Below are 23,223 nucleotides of genomic sequence, written 5' to 3'. Positions count from 1 at the left end.
ACAAGAAGTGCCCGGTATGAAATGAAGGAAGAGAAAACAATATATGACCGACCACACCAGGGTCAAAACACACATAGGCATCATCTTTGTGCCGTAGTTATAGCCCGTGCTGTGACAAGTTCCCTGCCTATGTACACCCACCAGGCGCCAAACACCAAAGACAAGCAATAAGTGGTGCAAGTAAAAGAGAAAAAGGGGTAGCGAGGAGAAGAGAAATCTACAAAGGCAAGGAAATATAATGTGTCCGTGTTGACAACGCGGTGTTGGGGGATGGCCGAGTTCAGCTTGGCCCACCTCTTCGTCTCCGGCCACGGCTAGGGCCGTCAGGCCGCTGAGCAAGGACTTCGCGCAAAAGGGGATCGTCTTTGTCCTTATCAGTATGATGTACTCGCACATGTCTGCAGTGTCAGTATTAGCAATCCGTTCTCGTAGACTTTAGAGTCACTTGTTTACTCATGCCTACCTTTGGAGGTTATCGGGACGAGGATATTTGTGCTCTCGGTCGGGACAGAACGGGCAGACGTAGCCTGGTGAATCATGCACCAATCCATGTCGAATCATCTCGTTCTTGCGCTTGAATCCCCTTCCACCTTCGCCTCGAGAACACCCTGGTACAGGACAGTAATGAGGTCGCGCGGATGAGTGAACATTGGCGTGTGAATTTAGCAAGTACTGCGTCTGAAACGGCGGGGCGTTGCAGCCCTGGAATTTGCACACATAAGTACCCGTGTGGCTGGTTAGGCCATCGATGCTCATTCGGTCGGCTATTGATCCGGGCGACGTTGCGGAGGCATTCATATGACTGCGTGGATGATCTGGGGCCGAGGGTTCTGAACCGCTGGCATAATCGTGCGGCCGTTGTAGGCCATTCCCTTGAGAGAAAAAGTACGGCGAAACAGGTTCCCGACGGTATGGGTCAGAGGCCGATTGTGGCGGCGACGCATGGTTTGTGTATGACAACAAACTTGTCGGAAAACCTGGAGGAGAGCCGGGATAAGGTTGAAGTGGACTTCGCTCAATTATGGGACGGGACAGTTGATTGAGATCCGCCACCCCCAGAGAATCCCTAATGGATGGAAGCGTCTGCTGTGAGGCTCCTTCAAACACTGGGGAGGTCGGATGGATTGGCGGTAAGCCTTCGGGTAGACTATTGGGTGTCAGGGGGTTCGTAGGTGACGCAATTGAGGGTATGCTTCCGGGCTCTCGGGGTGAAAAGGTAATTCCTCGCGGACTATACGGAGTCAGCATCGCAGGCTGGGTTGACCTGTCTGTATCCTTATCCGCCTCCGCTCGCCTCGCCGCTATGGTTGATTGAACCGTCGCTGTATCATGCTCGGTGATTGGCGGCGTGGGACCTGCATCTGCCTCTTCTTGCTTGACACTGGGAGCGCTGAGATTTTGAACCACGCCCAAAGCACCTGCTGCAAGAGACTGTAGGCTGTCAAAACCACCACCGGTGTTGATCTCCCTGGAAGGCTCGGCTGACATGTTTCGACGTCGAAGGCTCAGGTGGAGGTGTTCGATATCGTCGTGGTCTTCCCCGTTGAAGTGAGGGCTTTGAATGATTTCATTACCATCCATGGAAGAAGCAGTGTCGGGCTCAAGGGAGTCGTCTCTGTCGCTGTCGGAATGCTCTGATGGTAAGGCTTCGAGGCCGGCTTGGATGGCAATCTCTGGGCGTCTCCCTCCGTCAAGCATATGAAGCAAGACGGCATCACCCTGACTCGGTTTGGACTTGAAGCGACGATCAGACCTTTTGTTACTCGGACTGGAAGGAGGACTGACTTTGGGGTAAGAAAACTCGTCCAGCGAGCTCGTTGGTGGCCCAAGCTGGGGGTGATAGGGCTTCATCAACGGGCTGTTCTGGGCAAGTAGTACCTCATCTGGATCGTAGCGATCTCCAGTGGGATCGTAGGCAAGAGTGGAAGCGGCCGTCGTACTCATAATTTCGCGTGTCGTCGGTGCTCTCGCTCGCGGAATGAACGTCTATCAATTCGCCATCGAAGATCGGGCAAACACGTGGATGATGTGATCCGTAGACCTCAGGCCTCCCGTCATGCACTACAGACAGGTTGTCTTGTCTCCTCTTGTTGTTGTATAATCCACTCGCGGGTCACCGGCCGTAGAGCTCGCCCAGGTTGTCCCTTGGTCCCCGTCAAAAAAGCCCTTCCCGAGGGCTCCCAACAAGCGGTCCTGGTAAAGTACTGGTAGTCGTCGAAGTAGGGAATATGCGAGTTCGCGCGCTGCTGTGACCATGCGCTGGGCGAACGAAAGCGTAGGGCGGCGGGCATGTAAGAGCCGCAAGAAGCAGCCCAGGGTGTGTGTGCGTGTGCGTGTGGTAAGGAGTTTAGCGAGGAGAGGGCCCAGCAGGTCGAAGTCGCAAAGCAGATCGGAAAGGGCGCTGGACGCGACGCTGGGAGGAGATCAGGCAAGTGGGAGCAGGCAGCCTCGTGACTGATTTGATTGAGCGGGGGGTAGTAGAATTACAAGCCCGCGTCAGATGGGACGACAACCAGATGGAACAGTGAAGCGGGAGGGGGGCTGGGCGTCTGGGGAAGCTGAAGGCGCGGAATGCGGCTCAAGGCCCCAACAGCAACGGCTGGTGGATATCCGGGACAAGGCAGAAAAGGAGGGAGATTTGAAGCAGCAGCCAGAGCGATGGGATGCTAGACACGATGGGGACACAAGGGTCGAGGTACCTCCTAGGTAGGTAGTATACAAGGTCAAGGTAATCAGTGGTATACCGTCGTTACCTTGGCTACCAACCAGGAGTCGTCCAGTCCAAGTCGACGACCAAACTTTGAAGGGCTTGTAGCGAGGTGAGGCCGCCGAGACAGGAATCTCTTTTTATGTTTATTTCTTTCCGGAGATTCCCACACCCTTCAGTTGCTTGGATCCGGTCTCTTCTGCGGCTGCTCTGGCGGGCGAACGTGGTGGGTGGTCTTCTGGGTCTTGCAATGGAAGGAGAAGGCAGGTAGCGAGGTAGGGGAGGATCGAAGATTGGGGCGGATGGGATGGGGGATCGTTAACGGTTTAAGCCGCAAGGCAGGGCAGTGACAGCCACCAACCTGGACGGAGGAAGATGGAAGGTAAGGTTGTTGCAAGGGTGTAAATGAAGAGGCCAGCCCGGGGAAATCAGATTTCAGAGCGGGATCCCGGGCAGTTGCAAGGTGCAGCCGTCTAATGCGATGGACGTGCAGCTGCCCACTGCTAGAGCTGCCCGTGTGAGTGCTACCAGAGCCAAAGAGTGGAGGCGGGGAGGGGGAGAGGAGTGCCCCAGTTGGAGTATGGAAATACGCCTGGGCACCGTGACAGCTGAGAGCTGTGGTTCGTTCGGCTCGTTTAGCACACCTCCCGCCGATAATGTGCTAGGGAAATCGAGGCCCAAGGCATGGAAATGATCAGGGGTCTCATTCAAGAGTGCCAAGGTCTGTCTCTCTCTCTCTCAGCCTGAGACATATAAGATTCCTTTTCTAGCTGTCAAGGACGGCGATATACGACCCTCAGACCCCGCGGCTTTACAGGACTCGACCAGAATCTCCAAGGGCCAGTGAACAATGTTTAGGTGCGGAGTGTGTAGACCAGCCCGATGATAGGTATTGCAAGCAAAGAGACGGAAGGAAGATGCGGCGAGCTCCGATGGACTTTCGTCTCCAGCAACTTGAGCTGCAAAAGTTGGGTTTGATGGGGATGGCCGACGGATTATGCCAGTATGCCTCTTGATATTGGCACGGTCCGGAATGTCCTGTCGGTATCTCTGTTCGCTCCAAGGAAGCTCCTCGCTTTCGTTCTGCGACTCCTCGTGAGGGTACTGCCGTGCTAGAGAAAGAAGAAGAGGTGAACAGGTGGTGAGCAGTTGCAACATTGTGGGTGCGATCTGTCCGTCCGCCGGTTCGTGCGATTCCAAAGCTGGGACGGAAGGAGGCACAGCACCGAGAGAGTGGATGAGGGGTGACTTCAAGTTGTGAGGCTCCTTTTTCCGTGAGGATCCCGATCCCGCCTGTCCGTCCATGCGGCGGCGCCTGGACGTTTAGATGGGAACGACATGCGAGAGAGATGGCTGGCTGGCTGGGCTGGCACGTCGCAGCTTCTACACCTATGTACATACCTACTAACCTACATGGCATTGCACCTACCTACCTACTACCAAGGAGCCACGTCTCGACAAACTTGGAAAAGGTCACGGTTCCATGGGATTGGCAGATTGGCACCGACCGAGTGCAGCGCTGTCACAGTTGCCAGGGGCAGTGCCACAAGTCTGGAAACTGAGAGACCGTACATGTCGACCACAGTTGTCACTGTAGCTATAATTATAATTAATGCGGTGCTGCGTGGCTGGAATTGAGGGACAAAGTGGGCAGAAAACTGGCACCCAGTGGACGTCGGCAATGCCAAAAATGGGAACTCGTCGATAGTGTCGAAAGTGACCGTCAACGTCTCCGCTTTCAGGAGGAAGTTGAGCTCCACAATTCACCATCGCAGCATCCACACTTTGCGGTTTGATAAAGCAAAGGGACGACGGCAATGATGATGCGAGTGAGTGGGGGGAACCTACGACTAATAGTATGTGGGGACTTGTTGATGCCCTTTCGACTCCCAATGTCACCTTCTCTCTGTTTCAATGTTTCAAGGTTACTGCATCACAAGATTGATTCATCTCAACGCTTTTCCATGTCGCCCTATTTCCCCCCCTCCCTCATTGAGCTAAAGCGTTTCACTCGGCTCAATAAACCAAGAACCTTGATGACTGGAAAATGAAAACAATAAAAAACAGTACAGGTGCTACTATGACAAAGAGAGAGTATACGCACGAAACCCAGCGGTTCAACCAAGTTCAACACACGGCCGGGAGGTACTGTAATCTCATGACCCCACTATGCTGAAGCAGGACGTCCGATTTCATGCCGGCCGATTCCCCCCAAAAAGCTCTCAAGGGCGGGGATGCGAGGATGCCGCGTGCGAGGATGAGCCTCTTCCTTCTTCCTTGCGATAGGGATGATGCGTGGGATCCCGTCCGTTCCAGTAAAGACATGCAGCGGTCGCAAAGCTTCCACTTCGGGCTGCCTTTAGGTTGCACAAATCGGACAATTGCGCCAGAGCTCTCAGATTGGCACTCGATTCACCCTCTCTGATTTGGTAACTCTCCATCCCTCTACCATGGCATGCCGACACTTCTCAAACCAATATTCTACACTAAAAGACTGGACCCAAAATATCGGGCAATGAACTAACAAAGCGACACCCTCCCTACCTGGGTCATACGGACGCAGGTAAAGAGAACACACGATACACTGATGTTCTTGAAACTTTGCCGGAATTGACGATAAAATTACTCTAATGAGTCCGCACTCACGACCGTCCACGACTAGGCTTGACCAGCTCCCAGAATCGCTTGAGACCACCTACCTGAAATGAGTTTACTGTCGTCGCGACACAAGCTGAGCCGCCTATATCCGTCACTCGCTTTGATAGGTATGCTCGAGAGAAGTTACCGCACAGTAGTTAGTGTACGGTCATTATCCATCATCGTCTGTGTGGCTGCCGAGGTTTCGCTTCGGCCGGGGCTCGGGGAGGGGTCATGGTTCAAATCATGGGAACTTCCACTTGTGAAGACATACACAGTTCGAACATGAAGTCCCTCAAAGTTGCCAAGGTTGAGCCCCAATCTCGACTTCGCAAGATCCCAGAAGAATGTGGAGAGGGTGACAAGAGAGCCCCAGTCCCCCCATGTCCCGATGCCGATTGGCCTTGTATGCATGTCTCCACTTTGTTGTCGTCGGAGCGGGTCACTTTGTGGGTGAGTGGATATGCGGGTCAATCATTCCATAGCGGATCCCGTCACCTCATGGGACCGCTGGGGACCGCTGGGGACCGGCACGGGAAGCAGCCCGGTGATGAGCTTCCCCGTCCAGTTCTCGTCAACGATTCAGTTCATTCGGGATTCGAACGACGGCATGACGGTTGGACACTGGAGAGGGAATCTCAATAACAATCCCTTATCTGGTGATGCCGGCTCAACAATATTAACCATCATCCGATGGCAGATATCGCTATCCATTATCATGTACATGTATGTATACAATGTGATCACTTTTTCGTGTTCCTAACAACTTGACAGTTTTTGCTCCAAGCGGTTGTGGCGAGGTTAGCGCTCGCGTCTGAAAAGGAAAAAGACGCAAGAAATGCCGATGCCAAGTTGACGAGGCCGCTTTCGTAGACTCAAGAGTGTGGGGAGCGGCTAGATCTTAGCAGCACGTGCTGACTTAATGCAAGTTTCTCCATTTCTTTGGATGTCTTCTCTTCGGGCACCTAGGACGACAAGATTGGGTTTGTAACATTGCATCATGATTCCCAGATATCGGTTACCTTTGCGATATCACATCACGGGCGTGAATCGCCTCGACCGCTAAACTGGCAAGCCACCGAGCCTTATCTCAATCTCCATTCCTTTCATCGTTCCTCTTCTCCTCTCGGATAGCATGCTTGTGCGTGAGAAATGTGGATGGATGAACGGTTGACATGTGCCTAACCAGGCCGCATGATGTCCTTGGAACTCAGCCTCAATTCAACCGAAACGCACATCCCCGCACCGCCGGGTCATCATCCATCCTTCAACAACGTACAAACGACTTGGAGAAAAACACATCAATCCACATTGCGTCAAGTGCCTAACTTAACGAAAGCCACATGGATATCTATTACACATATGCTAACATGAAGCTTAGTCCCTAATATGTCAATAAGCGCCATCACACAGTTACAGAAGTATCATGGGTCGTCAGTCAAATGCCTGGATACTGAACATGTTATCGGCGGTCGGCGGTCAGACTGGACAAGTCCTCCGTCGTTTGCAGTCAGTCAGCTTGAACTCGTTCCGTCTTTTTTCTGCTTCTCGCAGATGAGTTAGAGTTAATGCGGTTGCGGACGGTTCAGTCATTGATGCATCTTCCTTTGGACGCTCGCCGCTGTGCTGGTTGCTGTTCACTTTGCCATGGATAATTGATTCTTGTGAAAGTGGCACCAAGGGCGAAGAAGAAAGTTCTGGCGAGTCTGGCGATGGTGGAGTAAACGCGATTGAGGGCAGAGGGGGACGATGTGCTGTGATACCGCCGCCCCCCCATCCTTCGTCCTCGGAGGGATGCGATGGGTCAGAGTCAATCCACAAACCTGGCTGGTGTTGTGGTCTTTGACTAGTCCGCCGGGTTTGAACTGTCAGCGGAGGAGAAAACCAGCCTTTGGCGCTTAGTGGGTAATCTGTGTCTCTCTCTTCTCGTTGTTGATGGGCTGATGATAAGGTGTGACACGAAAGGAAAGGAGTCGGGTCCCTCTGAAAGTGTGGCGAAATCTTAGCACTGGCGTCTTCGTCTTCTTCTTCCTCCTCCCCCATAGGCTCTGCCACCGTACCTAGCTCTTGTTCTCCATCCCCATTATGCGCATCAGTAATCGCATCGAGCTTCTCGATGAAAGGAGCGAGCCGAATCTTCCTAGGCTCCCATGAAGCTGCATTATCGCGTTCAAGACGTCTGAAGAGACTGTCATCTTCCTCGGGTTCGCATATCCAGGGATGAGTAAGAGCTTGGCGCGCCGTGAGCCGATGTTTGCTGTTGTAGATGAGACATCCGCGAATGAAGTCCTTTGCATGGCTTGAGATATTTTCATCTGGACGGAGGCGGGAGGTTTGAGGGTCAATGGGCTCATCGTCATTACCGTAGTCTTCATCGCCATCTCGAACAGCAACGTCATAGCCGTGGTCATTAAGGATGATGTTGAGGTAGCGGTCGATTCTGTCTTGGCTGGTAAAGTCGAGATGCCGAAGATTCGGAAGTTCCTGGAATCCAGAGAAAAGCTGAAGGCAAAGCATCCCAATGGACCAGATGTCGACAGACAATGAATGACCTCGCTCGGAGTTATAGCATTCGCTGAATCAAGCGTTAGTAATGCTCTCAACAATCCAATGACACAAGTCAACCCAGGAGGGGAAGTGCGAAACTCACGGGGCGCGATAGAAGGTTGTTCCAACCTCGGACTTTAATCTTCCACGGTTTGTAACAGCCGAGTCTCCAAAATCAGAGAGGACAAGCCTGTAGGAGACATTGGGCGCTATGGCGCAGAGAATATTTTCTGGCTTGATGTCTCGATGTGCGACCCCCTTGTTGTGGATGTAGTCAACAGCATTGAGGGTCTGGCGTATGATCCAGCGTATTTCTAGCTCGGGGAGTGCCCCCTCGCGCGATAGAAGTGAGAAGAGATCGCCACCAGTAGCCAGCTCTGTAAAGATATACCTAGACATACATTAGTCGCCCAACCCTGTTAGCTGCTCGTGATGAAGGTCTTACACCGAATGCTCTGATTCAAAGGCAGCCTTGATGGAAAGAATATTCGGCTGACAACTTTTGTCAGCTTGAACCATCTTTCCATGCTCTTTCAAAGACATACGTGATCGAGGTAGCTCAACAGCATTGCCTCCTGCTTGATCCGGCGGAGTATCTGGTGTGATCGGGGCCGGCTATCTAAGTTGTGCACTTTGCAAGCCACCTGCTGCCCTGTCAAGACATCTGTGGCTAGGTAGACCACAGCATGGGCACCATTTCCTAATGTGCGGTCTTCCACAAGGTATCGGCTCTCAAGGAGCTGGATGTTGCTAAGTCAGATCATGGCATGTTTATTTTCGTCGCACGCCAAGATAACAATAATACCTTGAGCTCCTCTCGCTGGCGTGCAGTGAGACGCAGAAACGAAGTTCCCTCCTCGAGCTGAACGAACTTGAAAGTGATGTAAGGATAGATGGAGATGACATCTCCATTCTGAAGTAGTCTTCCCGGAGTGATGTCTGGCTTCTTGCCAACACACTTTTTGTTGAGCAGAGTTCCGTTGGAAGACTGCCGGTCTCGCACAAAGACAAGTGATGTATGGCGACCTTCTTCGTCAACAGTGATGGAATACAGCTCAAAGTGGTTTCTTGAGACAGTGGAATCGGCAAAGACAACGTCATTATTGTCTCGGTCCGTGTCACGACCAATTCTGACTGTCTGGTTTGGCCAGATGTAAAAGCCGCCTACACTTGCGATACGAAGGTTAGGGAGCACCGGTTGGAGGAGACCAGCAAGGGATACACCACAGTATTCACGATCGCTTCAGGAAAATGACAGAAACCTACCTCTTGTAGGAGGAGTAGTGCTAGTGTCCTCGAAGGAAACACTTGCCACAGGCGGTTGCGACATTTCAAACCAGCTATCAACACCGAGACACGGAAAACAAAGGATAATGATAATGATAAAGCCGGCAATGTCAGCGTTCACTCATGTATGCGTCGATGTCGTCACTTGCATCCGTAGATAGTGTTGACTTTTCATGGCCCAAAGTGGCTTTGCGTATTGAGAAGTAGAGGTAGGTAAGGTTGGGAATGACACTCAAGAGTTCAAGATCACAGGACGAGATTGGAAGAGTGAGTTGGTGCCTTGAGTATCGACTCCTCCTTCCCATGTCCAGCCATCGTGAAAATTCTTCATGCAGACAAGTCGTGCCTTCCTTTGACCTGACGGTTGCAACTTGCAAGTGAAGTGGAAGTGCAGTGTCCATGCTTGAGGGCTTGCCAGATAGGCAGGAGGCAGGCTCGCCCGTTGGAGGACGGGACGGGAGTCGATCTCCGAGCCGAGCTTCTGACGCAGTCCAACTGAAGCTCCCGTCCCTCAGCGGGAGCTTGGGCCACCTAGGGCAAAGGTCGCACCCCGCACGGACCGCATACAAACAAAGAGCGGCAGGCCTGGGCAATTTGGGCCTGCGTCACCTGACTTACCCCACAGGGCTGCTTGCCCTGGAGCCCTATGAGATAAAAGTTCCCCCTCTCCATTCGCAAGTTGAAACTCTTTCCCATCACCAACAAGCAAAACTCATCTTTAAATCCAAGATGTACGCGCTCCCGCCCCCCAGCATTTGCTTGGCCGCCTACTGACATACAAGCAGTTCAAGATGAGAGCGAAGTGGAGAAAGAAGCGCGTGAGACGCCTTAAGCGCAAGAGAAGAAAGATGAGAGCGAGATCGTAAGTTTCACCATCGGCGCATCGACAGTTGATGCAGCTACAATCGCCACTCTGGAGCATATAAGCTGACTCGATCCCAGCAAATAAACGCCTCGCCTCACTCGACCCAATCAGCTCTTGACATCATCCTCTAAGCCATCAGACAACTTGGGCTCGGTGTCGACTCCTCCCCTCAGCGCGGAATGACGCCACATCGGTCGCTCTGAAACCTTGCGGTGATCAGGCGAACTCAGGGTTCCTACGGAACATGCACCCCTCGGGACATGCTGCACATCAAACTGCGGCACACATAGAACGGAACTGTTTGGTGGTGGATATGGTATTGGCTGGTTGCCTGTCAACTTCATGGTTGAGTAGCAACAAGGTGTTTACGGATCAACGCCGGTGGGAGCAAACTGTCTAGTTTGGAGACGCGAATTCGGGATACCCGTCGCAGCAACAATAAAGGCCGCTTCGCTTCATGGTACATTTCTCTGCATCTGTGACAAACGGGACTGCATGTCTTGGATCAATTGTTTCTGTCGACAACATGGCCATCTGCCCTCGAACAGGTGACATGGCATTTGCACACAAGGGAATACCAATTTTTGCAACATCAGTGAACATTTTTAACGACGGGGGAGGCAGTGGCCTGCATGCACGAGGGCATAGAAATCGCGTCCCAAGCCTTGGTTCGCCTTGTGACTTGGACTGAACCCCTCCATGTCTGGTTGATTGTTCTAGCACGCTTGCGGCTTGCTATTCTTCATCTCTCCAAGCAATTTAACAGCAAACAGATAGCGATTGATTTCATAACATGAAGATTCCGCGCTTCGTAGTATTTCAAGACAATCATCAAACATATTGCATCGTCGTCATCGAGTGTGGTGTGTCGATTGCAAAGGCGGTAACTGATACCGGACCCCGGCAGGCGGCAGAATTTTTTTCTGGCTGCGGGATCCACTTGGAAGTTCAGACAGCGACTCTCCAGCTGCATGATCCATTTGATTTGGCGGGACTTCACGACTCTACACTACCCCAGCACCTTTGTAGCCCGCAAACACCACCATGGGAAGCTCATCAGACAAGAAGCGCAAGAGCGCTGAGGATACAACACCCCAAATCAAGAAGAAGAAGATCGACTCCGAGAAATCGTCCAAGTCGCCCAAGTTCATCAATGTCGGAGCCGTGAAGAGGCCGCAGTATGCGCCTCCGGTCGTGGGTAAGCACATGTTGATCGGCTGAAACCATGGCCGTCAAGTCCAATGGAGGAAGACTCTAACATGCGCTCCCAGCCGCGACCTCGGGACTTGCTCTCTCTTCGTCCATACAATTTCAAGCCTACGCCACACCAGCCGACAAGACCTCGAAGCGCAAGAAGAATGGTGCGCCCGCACAAGAGTTGCTGCTGCACTCTGCCAACCACCGGACGATGGACTACACAGCTCGCGAAGACAGGACAGGAGACTCGTCCGACCCATACCTGAAGCACTACATTGGCATCTTCAACCCCAAAACTGCCGAGGTCGAGATTGTGGAGGCGCGCAAGACGGTGCTCCGTGGCACAGTCAGGTCGCAGAAGGCTGTTGACGAGGCAATGGAAGAGAAGACTCAGAAACAGGTAAGCCTGGAAGGAATGGTCAGGGGCATAAAACCAGACTGACGGTGCAACAGCAAATGATGGCCATGAGGAACGAGCTCGGCGAGGCATTCGGTACCAAGAAGGCGAAGAAGGCGATCCGCGACGTGACGGAGAATGCCATTACATCTCAAAAGGTTGGCCAGAGCGAGCTGGTGATGATGGACGCCATCAAGACCGCCACCAAGGACATGTCGACCAAGGAAGACCTTCAAGCCGCTGTCGACAACGCCCGACCGGTACCGCGCGGCAACTTCGCTGCCACAGAAATCGCAGACGTCTACGTACCATCCCAAATCATCGGATCCGAGGTCCTGAACGCGATACCAGTGATGGATTGGCAGGAGAGCGTCAAGAATCTAGAGGACATCCAGGTACCTTCGCGCTTCGTCGCCAAGCGCGTTTCCAACGTAGCAAGCAGCGACGACGCGGTGCACAGATTGAGGGTACTGCGGTACCTCTTGTTCGTCATCATTTTCTGGAACGCTACCTCGCAAGGAAGGGAGCGTGGCACAAGAAGCATTGGTAAGAGGGATAAGCTGCGCGAGGTTATGGCACCAGCGCCCGAGATCGTGATTGAAAACATCCGCCGCAAGTTCTCGGACGGCGGAGTCATGCGCAAGACACACGTTGACCTTCTGATGACGCACTGCTGCGCATTTGCCGCCATCATCGACGGCTTCAAGGTCAACACGATTGACTTGAGAGAAGATCTGAAGCTGGAGCAGAAGCAGCTCAACCAATACTTTATCGAGATTGGAGCTCGCGTCAAGCAACAGAAGGTCGCTGACAGGATGGAGAACTTTGCCGTTCTGCAGCTGCCTCTTCAGTTTCCCAAGATCAGACTGCCGGCACGGAAGAGGTAAATCACCCTTTGCTGAGCCGGGCCCACGGCCACGAATCATATCATCAATTTTAGTTGGATTGTGCGCAGTGCACATCATCCACCCAGTCCTACATTGGACATTTGGGCACTTACGTTTGGAAGTGCTCTACGAAGTGCTGAGAAAAGGCATGCTTTTGGCAAGAGAAGCGATTGTCCAGCTCAGTTGGAAGTCTGGCCGCTTCCAGCCTGTAACCACCATGGTGTGTTGTTGAGACACACCCAAGCGACACCCAGGCGCTGGCCAATCAAAATTCCAAGCGCCTAATCGAGAGGAGGCCATGACCTGTACCGCACTATTTGAGCATCTTGCGGAGGTATACATTAGTTATTTTGTGGTTCGGGCAGTAAAAGCTATGCTAGAAAGCATATATCATTGTATAGACGGTGTAGAGAATAGTCATGGAAATTGATGGGCCATAAGAAGTATGGCGGGAAGCCTATTGTCCCCCCATCTACATAAGCTCTGAATGGGGTCAAAGAGACGACATTGAAATCTAGGAAAAGGGTCACCCCACAGAAACCTGGCCCCCCTGGGTTCTGATTTCTGAGTGCCTCAACGCTTGGCCAACCCCTTTGTGTTTGTTTACTACTGATATCCGCACGGACCCAATAATGAAGATGGGAACTGATGACGGGCTTCAAGATGAGCAATGGGGCAGAGATGATCATTAACCTGAACCAGCTAACACCAGTCGATGTGCAAAATCAGAACCACGAACGTCGACCGGACATATGTAACAAGAATGTCCGCGGCAAATCCTACGCAGATATCATAACAGCCGACGGCCAGGCTAGAAGAAAACAAGATAGAAAGGTAGTTATATGGCTGGATGGGCATCCGCCCTGGCGTCACCTTCTACCGCTGCCCTGTTCCCTTTCGCTGGCCGCTGGCCGCTGGCCGCCCCGCGGTGTGAGACGCCGTCGGTGGTAGGTAGAGGTAGGGCTGGGCCGAAGCCGATCACCCCACGATGGAGTCCCTTCCCCTTGTGCCTCCCCAAAGCGTCCCGGGCAGACTTTGTCCGTCCTCGTTTCCCTAGCCCATTGCCTTGACCATCCCGTCGTCCGTGTGCCGGCCGCTGCTTGTGCTTCCCCTCGCTCCAGTCCAGTCCCCTTAAGTTGGACCCCTTGGCGTTGTGCAGAGTGAAGGCGCTTGAGCCGCATTCGAAAGCCACGTGGGGAAAATCCCCACCGAGCGACCAGAGCCAGTGCAGTTTTCCTCACCGGCGCCCACCCCGACCAGCTTAAATGGTATGACGACATTGCCTCTTTTAAAGAGCTTTTGGGATCTTCAATTCAGACGCGTCTCACTCTCAACGACCATTTTCCACACATTACTTTGCTCTCTAAATTGCGGCTTCATTTTTGCATTTGCACACTCAATGCACCTTTTCCAATGCTCTCTGATGTCTCTGCTTTCAATCTGAGCAGCCGTTCTCTGCAATTTTGTGTTGATGACAGCGACAATACGAGTGCTCAATTCTCGACGCGTCAAAGTTGGGTCGACGGGCGAATTGTCGGGGCAGGGGGGTACTTTGCGATTTTTTCTGAGGTGATTCGCAATGCCGGGGCTGGTGCCTGCAGCGCATGGACCAGCTTTTGTGGTCTCGGGGCGTGCTGATTGGCCAGGATGGTGCCAACCAGCGCCTTTCTTCCAGTTCCAGTTTCATTCCAGTTCACAGTTCCGCGAACTACCTGGTAATGAAGGGAACGAACGCGACCGACCGACCGCTGACTGTCCACCTTCTTGCCTCCCGTCTGCCGCACCCCAGGCAGGTCACCACGCTCATTCACTCACCACCTCAACTCCAGTGACACTTTCACGCCAGTCCTAGGTAGTCTTTGCCCCTGCTTCTGGCCTCCCTCCCGTCCTGCCTTCCTTCTGCACAACCTACCTACAATTCACGGCATCTGACCGACTGCACTCGATATCTCCCGCCGAGGTGAAGCTGTCCAGCTTCGCGACTTTCAACTATAACCACCTCAACGACTGGAGTTTGCTTCAAGTCCTCTCTCGGGAAGTTATGCGCGCGCGCGAGAGGATTTACACCACACTGCTGCCTCCCTCCACTACTACAACCTCTACATAACATACTAGCTCGGCACCAAGACCGGCACCGCAGTCCGACTTCGACTCCCCAGCGAGCAGTCTAGTCTAGTGCCGGGCGTGTGTTCGTGTGTGTGCGTGTCTGCTGCCGTGTGTATGTGTGTATGCATATTGCATTACCCAAAGAAAAAAAAAAGCATCGTCGCATCAGTCGTCGCATCTACCAAATCCTACTACCTGCCCAGTGCCTCTCCTAGATGCCCTTCGACTCTCTGTCTGGCTCTACCTCAATTGCGCCCTTGGATAGGTTTTGCTCTGTCCAAACCTCAAGGCAACTTCGACCTGAACTAAAGTGCTCCGTCGATGCAGCGGTACATCCCACCTCCTGTTAGTCGTCAACCTGACAGCAAGGTGAGAGCCGAGTGTTGACCCAACTTCACACCCCACGGCATCTAGGTCCATACCAGACAGAACATAAATCTGTATGTGGCTCTCTCCTTTTCTGGTCTTCAGTTGCATCTTTCCATCCCGTCCTTTTGCTCCCACTTCCTATTGTTTCCCTTGACCTGTTGACGCATCCTGTTTTGCTCTGCACGGCACACACGGACCTAACACGACTTATTCAGGCAGGCTGCTAGATATTGAATAGCTGTTATCAATAAACATCGGATCGAAATAGCCAGTCGCAAGCTCAACAATTCACCAACCGCTAGCTTTTTGCCCCCATTCTCGCCATCGGACGGAATAGGCACCCCATCGGAATCCACCCTACTATTGTCCACCACCCACCCCAGTCCTATTCAGAGCTATTCGTTGCAGCACTTATTGGACCATATTATACCTAGCCGTTTTGCCCCCACCAACCATCTGCTATGTCTAAGCGTAAAAAGGACTTTCTCACGGATTTCGACCCTAACAAATCCGATCCCGAAGACGAAAACTTTGACCCCATTGCCGAGAAGCAACGAACCCCGCGAAGTGCAAGAAAGCAAGCGAATACCCGCCGCCCAAAGAACCGAGGCGCTGCTGGCGGCGCGCGCAGGCGGAACAGCCGATACAAAGGATCCGACATCGAAGACGACGAAGATATCAGCGACAGCGAACAAGACATCTCTTTCGGTGAAGAGGAAGACGAGGAAGAAGAAGAAGAAGACTCGGACGCTCCTGTCAACGCTACGGGCAGGCGGATGCGCCAGGCTGCCGCACGACACCAATCGTACAGGGAAAGCAGTGAAGACGAAGACGGGATCCAGTCGTCTGACCAAGACAAAGACGTCGTCCAAGAGCCCGGCGAAGAAGATAGAGTGCCTTCGATAGAATCTCCTGAACAGAGTCCCCGCAAAAAGAAGTCTCGCATCGTTGTGCTGAGTGTCAAGAAAGGCGCCAAGCCAAGCTCACAACGACCAAGACGTGGCGCTGCTGCCAAAGAACCAGCAACTATGGTTCCCCCGACCCGCCGCTCTACGAGAGCCCGCACGGAAGAGACGGACGAGCCATTGCTCGAGCTGTCCAACTCAGGAAGACATACCCGCGTCACCCGCGCATCAACAAGAAGTAAAAGCCCGGAAGCCATGACCCACGCCACCAGAGCTACCCGTGGTTCCAAGGGTGTTAAGAAACAACAACCTCCACCCATCCCCGAAGCCTCGCATGAGGAAGATGACGACGAATTCAAGGTCGAGACGGATATACCCAATGTTGACGATGTGGACGAGCTGGCCGGTCAGGCGAACATGGTCGATGCGCCCGCTGACCATCCGGACGAGCACCAAGAGGGAAGGGCTGAACAGGTGGCTGAGGAAGGAGCTGCTCAGCAGGTTAGCGAAGAACAACCTGCACAGACTGAGAGCCAACCAGCAGCGGAAGACGCAGACGGTGACGACGAAGACGATCGTCCGATTACTAGGCGGACTCGTGGGGCTAGAGCCGTCACATCTACTACAGCTGCCTCGACCACGACTACTGTCACAGCAGTTGAACCAGAGGGCGAAGGACTCAGGAGCCGCCTCAGGCGCGGATCTCGCTTGAAGAAGAGGTCGCTCGCGGAACCCAGTAGTGATTTTGAGCCAGGCGAGGAGTCAGGCGATAACGAAGGCTACGCCTCGGAGGCTTCAGTTAAAAAGAGTGTACGTAAAGGTTCCAGTGCAGATGAGTCTGCCGCTACACCCGTTCGCGGACGTTCCACCCGCGCCCGCGCTGCCAAAAGGCCTCGCCGCAACCAAGATTCTGGCGACGAGGAAGTTGAGCTGGATAGGGAGGAGCTTGCCGAAGAACTCGAGGAGCTTCGCGAGAGCTCACGCTCGCGGCCACGAAGAGCTGCCACTCGCCGTCGCCGCTCACCTTCCATTCAGTACGAGGAGCCCGCAGGCAAGAGACGTCGCACTACCCAGCGTGTTGATTACACTATCCCGGCGATCGACTTGGCCGCTCTCGAGGCCGAGGAAGATGAAGAGCCTGTGGCAACGCCAGCAAGAGGCCGCAAGAGGAACGGAGGAAATGCAGGATGGGACCGTCCTTTGAACACCACCTATGGTCCCTTCGGTGGCGCTGGAATTGGCGCTCTGCTTGGAGGCCCTTGGGGCACCGGCGCTACGGGCGGCGTTGATTCCGACAGCAGCGACGACGAGATGGTGCAACGAACCGGTCCTGGCCAGAACCTTATTGGCATGACACCCACTTCTGCCGCTCCTGCGGTTGGCTTATCCAATCCTGCGGCTCAGACCCATAATGTGGACGGCCTGGGTGGTATTGGAGGCGCCACACCTAACGTCGGAAAGGTGAAGAATCTCAAAGTGTTTGCGGATGCGGACCCGCTTGGCGTCGACACGAGTGTTGACTTCAGCAAAGTCGGAGGCTTACAAGGCCACATCGACCAACTCAAGGAGATGGTTCAGCTTCCCCTTTTGTATCCCGAACTTTTCACCAGATTTCATGTTACACCACCACGAGGTGTTCTTTTCCACGGTCCGCCCGGTACCGGTAAAACTCTCCTCGCCAGAGCCTTGGCCAACTCGGTCGGCTCCGGAGGCCGCAAGATCAGCTTCTACATGCGCAAAGGAGCTGACGCTCTCAGCAAGTGGGTTGGTGAAGCAGAGAAGCAGCTGCGGGTGCTCTTCGAGGAAGCTCGGAGGACGCAACCCAGTATCATCTTCTTCGATGAGATCGATGGTCTTGCCCCTGTGCGATCTAGCAAGCAGGAGCAGATCCACGCAAGCATTGTCTCTACCCTGCTGGCGTTGATGGATGGCATGGACGGTCGTGGACAAGTGATTGTCATCGGTGCCACTAACCGGCCTGACAACATCGACCCTGCTTTGCGTCGCCCCGGCCGTTTCGACCGAGAATTCTACTTCCCCCTTCCCGACATCGAAGGAAGGCGATCGATTCTCGAGATTCACACCAAGGACTGGGGTTTGTCGAACGAGTTCAAAGACCAGTTGGCCGAATTCACGAAGGGATATGGCGGTGCCGATCTCCGTGCCCTTTGCACCGAGGCGGCTCTGAATGCCATTCAGAGAACGTATCCCCAGATCTATACATCCAAGGAAAAGCTTGTGGTCAATCCTCAGAAGATCAACATTCAGGCGTCAGATTTCATGCACTCTATCAAGAAGATGGTGCCCTCGTCTGAGCGTTCGGCGTCATCCAGCGCCATGACCATCCCCAAAATGGTCAAGCCACTTCTGGAGAAGCAATTTGAGGCTCTCGTCGCGCAGTTGGATAGGATTCTGCCTCGATCAAAGAAGACCACCGCGCTGGAGGAGGCCATGTTTGAGCCGTATAAGGATTTTGATGGCGGGTTCGAAAGGGAGCAGATGAGTCAGGACTTCCAGCGGTCGCGTGTCTATCGCCCTCGCTTGCTCCTCTGTGGAGGGGCGGGCATGGGACACGGCTACCTGTCAAAGGCTGTTTTGCATTACTTGGAAGGTGTTCATGTTCAGGATTTTGGTCTGCCTGTTCTACTGAATGATTCGAAGGTAAGTTTTCAATTGTCCACACTTTGTGACATATTGACTGATGTGATGAAATCTAGCCCCCTGAACAAGTCATTGTGAGCCTCTTTACCGAGGTCAGACGTCACAAGCCCAGTGTAATCTTTATTCCCAATGTGGACGCTTGGTGGACGACCCTTGGTTATGCTACCCTGACGACATTCACGACGATGCTTCGACAGATATCGCCGACCGATCCTGTTCTTGTATTCGGCACAGCGGAGTCGATGCCTGACCTGCTCCCCCCCGAGATGTTAACCGAACTGTTCGGGTTCTCTAAGAAGAACCGTGCCGCGATCTGGCGTCCGGACCGTGAACAACGTGTCGCCTTCTTTCTCCCTATCATCCAGAACCTGTGGAAGGCTCCCGAGGAATTTCCGGATCCCTCCAGCCGCAAGAAGCGGGTGCTTGAAATCTTGCCGGTTGCTCCGCCGCCGCCACCCAGGGTTCCTACCAAGGAGGAGATCAAAGCTCAGCGCCAGATTGATTTCCACCACTTGAACTTACTGAAGGCAAGACTGCAACCGATTATGGATCAGATTCAGCGCAGGTATCGCAAGTTCAGACAACCTGTCATTCCTCTCAACACGATCAGCTATCTCTTCCAGGAGTCTGATCCCAACTTTGTCCGTCCGGATGTGGGTGAACAGGAGCAGCGGCCTTTTGTCATTTCCAAGGACGATAAGGGTGTTGACGGCATCCTTGAAACCAAGACTGGCAAGTTTTACTACAACCTCGACTCTACTACAATTGAGGAGCGCTTGGCCAATGGCTATTATGCCCGCCCGATGGACTTTTACGAAGATATTAAGCGTTTATTCCTCGATGTCAAGACTATCGGCGATAAGGACTATCTCCCGAAGGCGAGCGAGATGGTTACGAACGTTGAAATTGATGTCTACGATATCAACCTTTCTTTCAAAACACAAGGCATCAATTTTGAGGACATTTACCAAAGGCAGCTCGAAAGAACGAGGAAGGCCGAAGAGCGTCACCGCAAGAAGGCGGCTTTCCAGCCGATGGTCGACAAGATCCAGTCTGACCTTGCCGAGACCCAAGACGATAGTGAGTCTCAAGGCCCTGTTGGTATTGGTTTTCCCATGAACAAGCCCGCCCACACGACAGCGGCCAGATTTCAGGTCATCACGAGCCCCAAGTTGACCGAAAACCCGAACTCTTCTGGGATGCACCCGCTTACCAATGGCACATCGCACCCTTCCAACCCAGGCGAGACCGGCCAGACGGTGGAAGAAGAAAGCACTCTGCTCTTCTCTCAGGGAGTTGAAATCAGCTCGCCGCTTAGATATCGGCAAGCGCAACGACAGCTTCAACAGCACAGCGTCATCACAGAGACAAATAGAGAAACCATCGGCACATTCTCGCAGACATCAGCACTTACAACTGTGCCTCCAGGAGTCTCCCCGGCCGCTATCCAGAATGATGCTTCGAACACCAGGACTTCTGACCCAAGCTCAGGCCGTGGAGAGTGGAACACGCAACAGACGAATGGCATGCAGAGCATCTCTCGGGGAACATCCCAGTTGCTTGAGAGCCAGGAGACGACTGCTAACCCTACTGCTGCGGCGTTCCTTGTGGAAACCAACAGTCAGAGCCAAAGCCAGAGTAATTCTTCTAGTAGCGGCCCGTGGCCTCATTCACAGATGGCTGGCATTGCGCAAGGCATCCTGCTGCCGGCCGTGCCTGAGGAGGCTGAGACCCACGGTACTAACGAATCTCCCGCCGGTGGTCTCCGTTCGTCATCCTCTAAGGACCAGCCGCAGCAGGGTAGCAGTAATGATGACAGTCAAAACAGCAAACCCAGTAATGAGGACAGTCAAAATAGCAAACCCAGCAATGACACTCCTGATAGCCAGCGGAGTCTGTTAGAGGCCAGACGTCTTAGGGACCTTGCGATTGCGGACTGTATGGAGAGGGTTCTTCAAGGGCCCGTCCGCCCTGGCAGCACCGGCGGTAAGAAGACGGATAGCTCTCCGTACAGCAACAACAGCCCGGCCCTTGGCCGGAACAATGCCCATCTGCCCTTCGGCCGTCGCGACACTTCGGTCTCATCTCAGCAGCAGCCTATCCTTAACGACGGTAAGGTCTGCGAGTTCTGGTCCACGCTCGTGGACCGCACGGCCGGCTGCAACATTGAGCAGATGGAGCAGATCCATAGAGAGCTGATGGATGCCATCTGGCAGTACCGCCACGAGTGGAATCGTATGCGTGTCCTCTCCACGCTCGCCGACGTCTTTGACGATACAGTTACCGACATTGAGCTCGTGCAGGGCATCTTGATTGATGCTCAGGGCAGAGAGCAGAGGGAGTATGAAAGGAAGGAGCTTGAGAAGAGGGAGGCCGAGGCCGCCAAGAGTTCGTCGTCGACTTCTGCTCAGTCTCGGGCCGTGACTCAGACTCAAGCTGCTGTTGCCGCTGTCCCCGTCGACGCTACCGCTTCCTCCACCGGTGTCGTTGCCGGTTCAGTTGCTGCTCCTGGCCCAGCTGCTGTTGCTGCTGCTCGAGGTGTCCCTACTCCTGCTCCCACTGTTGTTTCAGCTTCAGCCCCTAGCGCGGTCTCCGCCAACGTTGCTGCTGTTGCTGGAAATGGCTCGGAAAGCCAGGGTACGAGCGGTAGCGGTACTGGTAGCACCAATAACAGCCAGAAGAGCCATAGCAGCCAGAAGAGCGGTGGTAGCCAGAAGAGCAAGAGCAACAATAGTGGAAAGAGTAGTAGCCAGAAGACGCCTACTAGCAATAGTACGAGCCAGAAGCGCAACAAGGCGGCAGCGGAGGATGAGAGGTTGCCTTACATCTGGTTGAAGTAAGGGCTAGGGCTGACTGACTTCAGGAAGATTTGCTTGTGGGGAGTGTGTCCTGCCTTTCGTACGGGGCATTTGTGAGAGAGAATGAGAGAGAGAGAAGAATGTTTTGTGTGCGAGAGATGATACTTGTTATGAAGCATGGAAAAAAGAGAAGGCGAAGACAAAGCGATTATGTACCATGTTAGCATGTGCCCGTGGATGGAAAACTTTGAGACAGAATCGGCTGGAGTGTAAAAGTAGACTGGACTGGATGGATTATTACGCTTTTTTCCCCCCCTCTCATGTCTCTGCTGTTCTTTGTTTCTCTACCGTCAACCAAAACCCCTATCCGTTTGTTTGCTACTTTGTTTATGTAGCTAGAAAGGGGGCCTTTTGGTTTTCTCTGGTTAGGTTCAGGTTAACCGTTCAGAAGCGGGTACCTTGCTTTGCAGGTTAGGTTAGCTTCATGTGTACAGGGCACTTCACTTTGCTACAATATGCTCGTGCTACGGTATACCATTGATTTTATTATATCACATTAAATTGGTGACTGGCCGTTGATACTGACAAGTTTAAATCTTAAGGATTCCGGAGTGCTAGAGCATTAAAAGACTGAAGCCTTGGATAATGTCTTACACCACATGTGCATACATGGATATCCCACTCCGCCGGTGATATCATCTGTGTTCACATAACGTAAGGGCAGCCCGGTCCGAACCTCCATCTAACAGCCGAGTAACCGCGCAAACGGTTTCACATGTGTGAGTCATGGACAGTGAGACATTGAAGCACACACCTCACAGCCATCTCTGTAGTGTAGTGTATATGGACATACATAGAACAGACAGGTAGGGCGGTGAAGAAAGCTGCTGATTACGGACAACTTTGGCTTGGCATCTTGTGCCGTTTCTTGTGCATCATCCCGCTAGCTAACTAGCTAGCTCGCGGCGCACGCAGGGCGGTAAGGCCCGTAGGGCGGTCCAATCCTGTCGTTGACAACTTGGCGATGGCATAGATAGAGAGAGAGACACGGAGAGATAAGTAATTACCTATGTTGGATGTGTTTTCGTCCAACTCAATGTCTCATAAGTGTGAAGAAGGTTGGCGGGTGGTGGTTGGTGCCTGAGTTGGCCAAGACGCTTTTTGTTTAGTGTAGTAACTCTATATGATTGATACCTTGGCAAGGTTCAAGGTCCGGCTGCTGCTTTTGAAGATCTACAATTCTCCTTAGTGTAGTGTTATCTACATTAGTAGTGTAGGTACAGTCCATGACATATGTAACCGCCAACCCATCCCATCGGAGGTCTTCGGCCGCCGGGTGCCACTCTTTTTGTTTTTCTCGGGTTCGGGGAAATCGGGTGTGGTTTAGTTTTTGACGAACCGGCGAACCGGCGAACCGCCCGAACCGCCGCCCGGGCCATCAATCAAATAGGTAGTTACATAGCCCCCCTCCCGCCCCGCAGGTTTTACTAGCGGCATCGCACTGCGGAGGAGGAGTTTCGAAATCTGATACACCTCGTACGGCCGGTCTAGCGGTACCTTACCTACCTTATGTACTTACTTTACATACTACTTTACATACATATGTTTGAGTTGTGTGCCTTCCCGTCTGTCTATGTACATACAATCTGTCGGTAGAACAGTCTGCAATCTTAATAGAGCGGTTGACTGCTGGTGACAGATCCCCGCTGCAAACTACAATCTGGAGAATCTGTGTAAGAGAGGAGATTCCATCCCACAGTGATTAATAAGGGGTTAAGATACTATGTCGAAAGTACCTACATACACACCCCACCAATGCCGACTGGCGACTGGCGACTGACGACTGCATGAAAGTCTTCT

At 53.1% G+C, this 23,223-nt stretch overlaps 7 protein-coding genes across 7 annotated transcripts; 2 read left to right on the top strand and 5 right to left on the bottom strand.

Annotated features, from left to right (window-relative positions):
• Window positions 1-7: 7 nt before the first annotated feature.
• Window positions 8-2,099, bottom strand: B0T23DRAFT_108838 (uncharacterized protein). The gene is made up of 2 exons (XM_062831829.1): window positions 464-2,099; window positions 8-398 (listed from the first exon to the last, which is right to left on the bottom strand). The coding sequence occupies exons 1-2, from the start codon at window positions 1,942-1,944 to the stop codon at window positions 281-283; spliced, it is 1,599 nt and encodes a 532-aa protein (XP_062693890.1). The 5' UTR covers window positions 1,945-2,099; the 3' UTR covers window positions 8-280.
• A 783-nt stretch (window positions 2,100-2,882) lies between these two features.
• B0T23DRAFT_394577 (uncharacterized protein) lies at window positions 2,883-3,865 on the bottom strand (the record flags this gene model as incomplete). Its single annotated transcript, XM_062838136.1, has 2 exons — window positions 2,883-3,322; window positions 3,523-3,865. The coding sequence occupies 2 exons, from the start codon at window positions 3,863-3,865 to the stop codon at window positions 2,883-2,885; spliced, it is 783 nt and encodes a 260-aa protein (XP_062693889.1).
• A 2,905-nt stretch (window positions 3,866-6,770) lies between these two features.
• B0T23DRAFT_108767 (kinase-like domain-containing protein) lies at window positions 6,771-9,232 on the bottom strand. Its single transcript, XM_062831827.1, has 6 exons — window positions 9,158-9,232; window positions 8,697-9,055; window positions 8,437-8,631; window positions 8,337-8,383; window positions 7,995-8,282; window positions 6,771-7,919 (listed from the first exon to the last, which is right to left on the bottom strand). The coding sequence occupies exons 1-6, from the start codon at window positions 9,219-9,221 to the stop codon at window positions 6,824-6,826; spliced, it is 2,049 nt and encodes a 682-aa protein (XP_062693888.1). The 5' UTR covers window positions 9,222-9,232; the 3' UTR covers window positions 6,771-6,823.
• A 625-nt stretch (window positions 9,233-9,857) lies between these two features.
• On the bottom strand, window positions 9,858-10,860 carry B0T23DRAFT_376599 (uncharacterized protein). The gene is made up of 3 exons (XM_062836976.1): window positions 10,121-10,860; window positions 9,964-10,040; window positions 9,858-9,909 (listed from the first exon to the last, which is right to left on the bottom strand). The coding sequence occupies exon 1, from the start codon at window positions 10,385-10,387 to the stop codon at window positions 10,151-10,153; it is 237 nt and encodes a 78-aa protein (XP_062693887.1). The 5' UTR covers window positions 10,388-10,860; the 3' UTR covers window positions 9,858-9,909; window positions 9,964-10,040; window positions 10,121-10,150.
• Window positions 10,861-11,087: 227 nt separating this feature from the next.
• On the top strand, window positions 11,088-12,524 carry B0T23DRAFT_427465 (RNA polymerase I associated factor, A49-like protein; the record flags this gene model as incomplete). Its single annotated transcript, XM_062840061.1, has 3 exons — window positions 11,088-11,241; window positions 11,315-11,640; window positions 11,694-12,524. 3 exons carry the CDS (start codon window positions 11,088-11,090, stop codon window positions 12,522-12,524), a joined length of 1,311 nt encoding a protein of 436 aa, XP_062693886.1.
• A 186-nt stretch (window positions 12,525-12,710) lies between these two features.
• B0T23DRAFT_108728 (uncharacterized protein) lies at window positions 12,711-13,303 on the bottom strand. The gene has a single exon (XM_062831826.1). The coding sequence runs from the start codon at window positions 13,211-13,213 to the stop codon at window positions 12,896-12,898; it is 318 nt and encodes a 105-aa protein (XP_062693885.1). The 5' UTR covers window positions 13,214-13,303; the 3' UTR covers window positions 12,711-12,895.
• A 2,157-nt stretch (window positions 13,304-15,460) lies between these two features.
• B0T23DRAFT_313962 (uncharacterized protein) lies at window positions 15,461-21,405 on the top strand (the record flags this gene model as incomplete). Its single annotated transcript, XM_062834774.1, has 2 exons — window positions 15,461-18,565; window positions 18,622-21,405. 2 exons carry the CDS (start codon window positions 15,461-15,463, stop codon window positions 21,403-21,405), a joined length of 5,889 nt encoding a protein of 1,962 aa, XP_062693884.1.
• Between the last annotated feature and the right edge of the window lie 1,818 nt (window positions 21,406-23,223).

This window comes from Neurospora hispaniola (genome assembly GCF_033458365.1).
Source record: "Neurospora hispaniola strain FGSC 10403 chromosome Unknown B0T23scaffold_3, whole genome shotgun sequence".
Taxonomy (NCBI): Eukaryota; Fungi; Ascomycota; class Sordariomycetes; order Sordariales; family Sordariaceae; genus Neurospora; species Neurospora hispaniola.
This window is presented reverse-complemented; position numbering and strand designations above follow the sequence as displayed.